At 34.4% G+C, this 4,748-nt stretch overlaps 1 protein-coding gene across 2 annotated transcripts; it reads left to right on the forward strand.

Moving 5' to 3' along the window:
* LOC107625213 (probable RNA-binding protein EIF1AD) lies at positions 1,497 to 4,569 on the forward strand. 2 transcript variants are annotated; one of them, XM_016327794.2, is made up of 5 exons: positions 1,497 to 1,914; positions 2,645 to 2,869; positions 3,057 to 3,132; positions 3,779 to 3,905; positions 4,074 to 4,569. In XM_016327794.2, exons 2-5 carry the CDS (start codon positions 2,756 to 2,758, stop codon positions 4,276 to 4,278), a joined length of 522 nt encoding a protein of 173 aa, XP_016183280.1. In that variant the 5' UTR covers positions 1,497 to 1,914; positions 2,645 to 2,755; the 3' UTR covers positions 4,279 to 4,569. The 2 variants fall into 2 exon arrangements, with proteins under 2 accessions (XP_016183280.1, XP_016183279.1); XM_016327793.2 differs by having other exon boundaries at positions 1,513 to 1,914; positions 2,630 to 2,869.

Below are 4,748 nucleotides of genomic sequence, written 5' to 3' on the forward strand. Positions count from 1 at the left end.
TCTATAAGCCAAACATTTTCGTTTTTTTCTTTTCATCTGCATCCCATGTTATGATTTTTTTTTCTAAATGTTCACTTTTAAATGTATCGTTAGTTTATTTTAAACATTTTTTATCTACTCAAAAGACAAAACAGATAATTATATTGGCTCAACCTATATGCACCTAACCAACTAATTAGAATGCTTTTTGTAATTACTTGAATACACTCACTATGCCAAAAAAAATTCAGTCCATCATCACAATCCGTTATTATTAATTGTTAATTAGTGTTAATCTACTTCATCTTCAACGAAAACCAACGCACTCCTCTACATGATAATTATTGTACACGTCCTGCACAATACTGCAACAATAAAAATGTTTTTTTACATATACCTGTCAAGATTTTACAATGACATCACATTTCTACATGTGTAGAAATCATGTATGCTTCTACACCAGATAATTCACTAGCAGAAGAATCAAATGACCAAACAGTGTACCTAATGTGAAAAATTTGATTAGATCGAAACTCTTAGGTGTTTGAGAATAAGTCTTAGAGAGTTATTCTTTCAAGCCATGAAACTCGCTAATGAATTCAGAAGGCATCAAATCTATTTTTATCTCGTATTCTCAGGGCTGGTAATGGGTAGAGTATGTTAAGGTTTGGACTCTACCTAACTTTATTTACGGGTTAAATTTTTTTTTAAAATTTGATCCAATTCTATCTGCGAATTGAGAATCTCTCAATCCTAACTCTAGCCGCATCCTAAAGTTTTAAACTCTATCTTACTTGTTATTTGTAGAAAAATAAAATTTTTTTAAACAAATATAAAACTCAACCATTCTAAATTTCATACATATTAATAAAATAGAAAATAAAAAATAAGTTTAAATTAAAATTAAAAACAATATAAAATTTTAAAAAACCTAATATAAAATTACAAATAATATAATTATCAACTAATTTAGTGGTTATTTCAAATTTTTATAAAAGAAAAATTGTGCTTTTAACATTCTTTTTTTTTCATTACATACATAATTTTTAGATATTGTGCGAATAAGATTCGATAGAGTATATCCTAAATTCGTACCTTATTCTATTCGCAGACAAACTCGCACTGCACTCTATTCTATCCACAACGAGTCGAATAAATAACCCTATTCGAATGAATTGGTCCGAATTAAATAACCGCAGATAGAATATATATTACAAGTAGTACTTATTCTCATGAGCTCAACCATCATCTCTCTTTTTGTAGAACTGTCATAAAGATTTTTTTTGAAAAAGCTCCATTTCTTGAGTATTGTGCGTTTTATACCACTTGGACAGGTATAATGCTTATTTTCATTTTTTATTAACTCTATATAAAAAAATTTGATTAATTATTGATAATCAAAAAATTAAAAATAAAATTAAAAATTAAAAATAATTTTAAAATTTTTGATAAAATTTAAAAAATATATTTTTTTTTGGTAACTTAAAAAAAATTCTTTACCCTTAAAAAAATCAAAAGAAACCCTATATGATCTGAACCCGCCCCAACTACCCTTTGCTCTTGCTGCTGCTACTACTACCTTCCTCTTCTCCCCTTCCTTTCCCCCCCTCTGTTTTCCCACTCGGCCAGAGTCAGCGCCTCCGGCAATTGTAGCTACGTTTTCCACGTCTCCTCCTGCTCCGTTCAACTCCAGCGTCTCCGTTCTCACACTCACACAGTCACACTAGCCTCCAAGAGAGATCAGAGAAGAGAGAACTGGTTCGCCTCCTGCGTCCGGGCTCGTGCTTTTGAATCCGCCTCTGCCTCTGGTTCCTCCGCCCGCGGCTGCTTCGTTCGCCTCCTGCGTCCCCTTCTGTTTCCGCCGCTGCTTTTTGTCCTGCTCGGCTGCTCCGCTCGTGCTTCTGAGTCTGCTTCTCCTCAGCTGTCCTGTTTCTGGTTCGTTCTTTTTCTATTTTCTCTAATTAGTATATTTAGTTGCTTTCTAATAATGTGTTTGTGCAGATATATGGTTTTGAGTTTTTGGTGTTAATAGCTTAGAAGGTGAGAGCAGATGTAATAGGCAAATAGTTAGAGTTATGATAATTTGTCTTATGGTTCAAGGTGTGAAAACTGGAAGTGGCAAATAGAATTATGTCACTGTTAAGTGAGTGAGGGAGAGACAAAATTGGTGAACAGAATCAGTTCAGATGTCTTATGAAATTTTACGAAAATAGATACTGTATACCTAATTTGATATGCCTAGTGTTATCCTATTGATGGTTTTTGTTGTTTGATTTATTTTTGTTGTTGAGCTGCGTTTTTCTCTTTCTTTGAACTTGTATGACATGGTCGTTGGACTGCTACTGTGCTCTCTTAGAGCTTCTGCTAACCATAAAAAAAAGGCAAATAGGTTATGGTGTTGCTGGGTTTTGTTCTGTTTTGGTTATTTTGGTTATTTTGCATAGGTACTGCTCCTGAGTCCTGACCAAGTTTATTCTTGGATCCTAGCTCCACTGTTGTAGATATTTTTTCCTTTAAGTATATAAAAAAAGTATATAAAATGTTATTTTTATTTTATTATTGTATCAAACAAAAGGAAATGCTAATCTTGGTAGTTTATTATCTTTTTTGCATTAGTTATGTCTAACAATAATGACTCTGATTTCCGCAGGGAAACCAATTCCAGGAGCTTAGAGCTCCACAGTGAAATATACCACTGCCAGAGTGAATGCACCATTGTTAGCTCTGCTGTGGTGAAATTAGGTTTAAGTTGATTTAGGAGAAGTGAATTTTCGCCATGAGAGGAGGAAGGAAGAATTTGAAGAGAGCAACGGAGGAACGGCACATTACCCTTCAAGATGGTCAATCCATCATGCAGGTTGTCTCTCTCCGTGGCTCCAATCTCATTGAGGTACTTCTTCACAACTTCTACATCTTCGAAATCATCTTTTCATATCACTTTTGTTTTGATCCATGAACCTCGTAACATTCTTATCCATTCAAATCTTTTAAATGGATGGTTATCTTTTGATAGCTCACTTCATAGTTCATATTGTTCTTATTGGTGTTTCTACTATGATTATTTTCTTGTGTCGAAGGTCATGGATGCACACGGTGAGAAATCATTAGCGCTGTTTCCTGCTAAATTTCAGAAGAGCATGTGGATAAGACGAGGTTTGTTCTATGTAAGCAGTAAAGCAATACCCACTGTTCTAATTTAGAGACTATTGAACATGCCATCTCGTTTTGTCTTCTAAAAGTTGAAAAAATAAAGGAGTAATGCACAAAATTATCCTTGAAAGATCATATATGAGTGAATTTAGTTCCGGAAAGATTCAACGCCTCAATTTGATCCCAAAAAGACTCAACGCCTCAATTTGATCTCAAAAATACCAACCAACGTGAGTCAACTTGTAGTTGACACGTCACAGTTAAGTGTCATGTGGCACATTATGTTGGTATTTTCAGGACTAAATTGAGCTTTCAAGGATTGATTTGAGCATTAACACAAAAAATTTAGCATTTTGCTTTTGTTCTCTAGTAAGTAGTAATATTGTTTCTTTATCTTAGTAAACCAGTGGACGATGGTTCTCTATGTCCATTTGGGTATTGGGACAACTTTAATGCTAATATGTTATATGATCTGTTTTAAAGCAGTGTCAACTCTTGTTACCATCACAATTTGTTGAACGAATCCTACCCATCAGAATTGAAATTATTAATTCCGTTATCTATATTCTACTGCTACACTTGTAGTTGAAACATTCTTTGGCCTCCACTTCATCTGTTAACCATTACAAGTTGATTTCTCAATGTGCAGGGAGCTTTGTTGTAGTTGATGAAAGTGGAAAGGAAAAGGCTCTTGAATCTGGTAGCAAGGTGGCTTGTCTTGTTTCCCAGGTTCTTTTCTACGAGCAAGTTCGAGCACTTCAGAAATCTCCAGAATGGTGTGCTCTCATTTCCAGCTTTGATTTCTAGAGTTCTACTTGCATTGAGTTTCCCTGTTGAATAATCATTTGATAACAGGGTTTTATTATCCAACTAGAATTTTATATGGCAGTTTTCATTGGTAACCATATCAAAGGCACATCTTATACTTCATTGTTTCCATGTAGGCCTGAAACTTTTAAATCTGAGATGGTTGATGATTCAAATGAAAGGAGCAGCTCCCAACAAGAAAGCAAGATAGAGGAGAATGATGACAACGACAACGATGATGATGATGGACTACCCCCATTGGAAGCCAATATGAACCGGATGAGACCTTTTGAGGGTCAAATTGAAGAAGACTCGGAATCCAGTTCAGATACAGATGCTTGAACAGTGGTTCCAACTTACATGGTCCAACCAACCATGATACAAGTGATGGTCCCTGGAAAAACCAATCAAAATAGATTAGGAAATCTCTTCTTTACCCTCTCTTTTATTTAAATTTTCATGATGCGGAACTCATAAAACATCCTGATAACTTGGAGTCTACCCATTGTAGAATGCTTCTTGAAGGAATACCTGAAAAATTTTGTTTTTTGAGTTGTTGCCATTAAGTTATGTTTGACACTAAAACTCACTTGCACAAAATAACAAAGTATATCACATATTTTGCTACAATATCAAAAAATTGAGCCTCGGTGTTGCCCTCTATTTTTCATCTTTGGTTCATCAAGTTTATCTAGAATGAGACTATAACAGCTTACTAATCAAAATACAAAAGTAATTTAGGTTTCAAACCTAGCAGAATAAAATGGATTCCAACTTTGTTTAATCCATGCTATCTATAATCCAACCACTTA

The sequence above is a fragment of the Arachis ipaensis genome, chromosome B02, assembly GCF_000816755.2.
Source record: "Arachis ipaensis cultivar K30076 chromosome B02, Araip1.1, whole genome shotgun sequence".
Lineage (NCBI taxonomy): Eukaryota > Viridiplantae > Streptophyta > Magnoliopsida > Fabales > Fabaceae > Arachis > Arachis ipaensis.

Coding starts and splice junctions, on each gene's coding strand:
- LOC107625213 (XM_016327794.2), top strand. CDS start 2,756: ATGAGAGGAGGAAGGAAGAATTTGAAGAGAGCAACGGAGGAACGGCAC. Junction 3,133..3,778: donor GAGCATGTGGATAAGACGAG/GTTTGTTCTATG, acceptor CTCAATGTGCAG/GGAGCTTTGTTGTAGTTGAT. Junction 3,906..4,073: donor CTTCAGAAATCTCCAGAATG/GTGTGCTCTCAT, acceptor GTTTCCATGTAG/GCCTGAAACTTTTAAATCTG.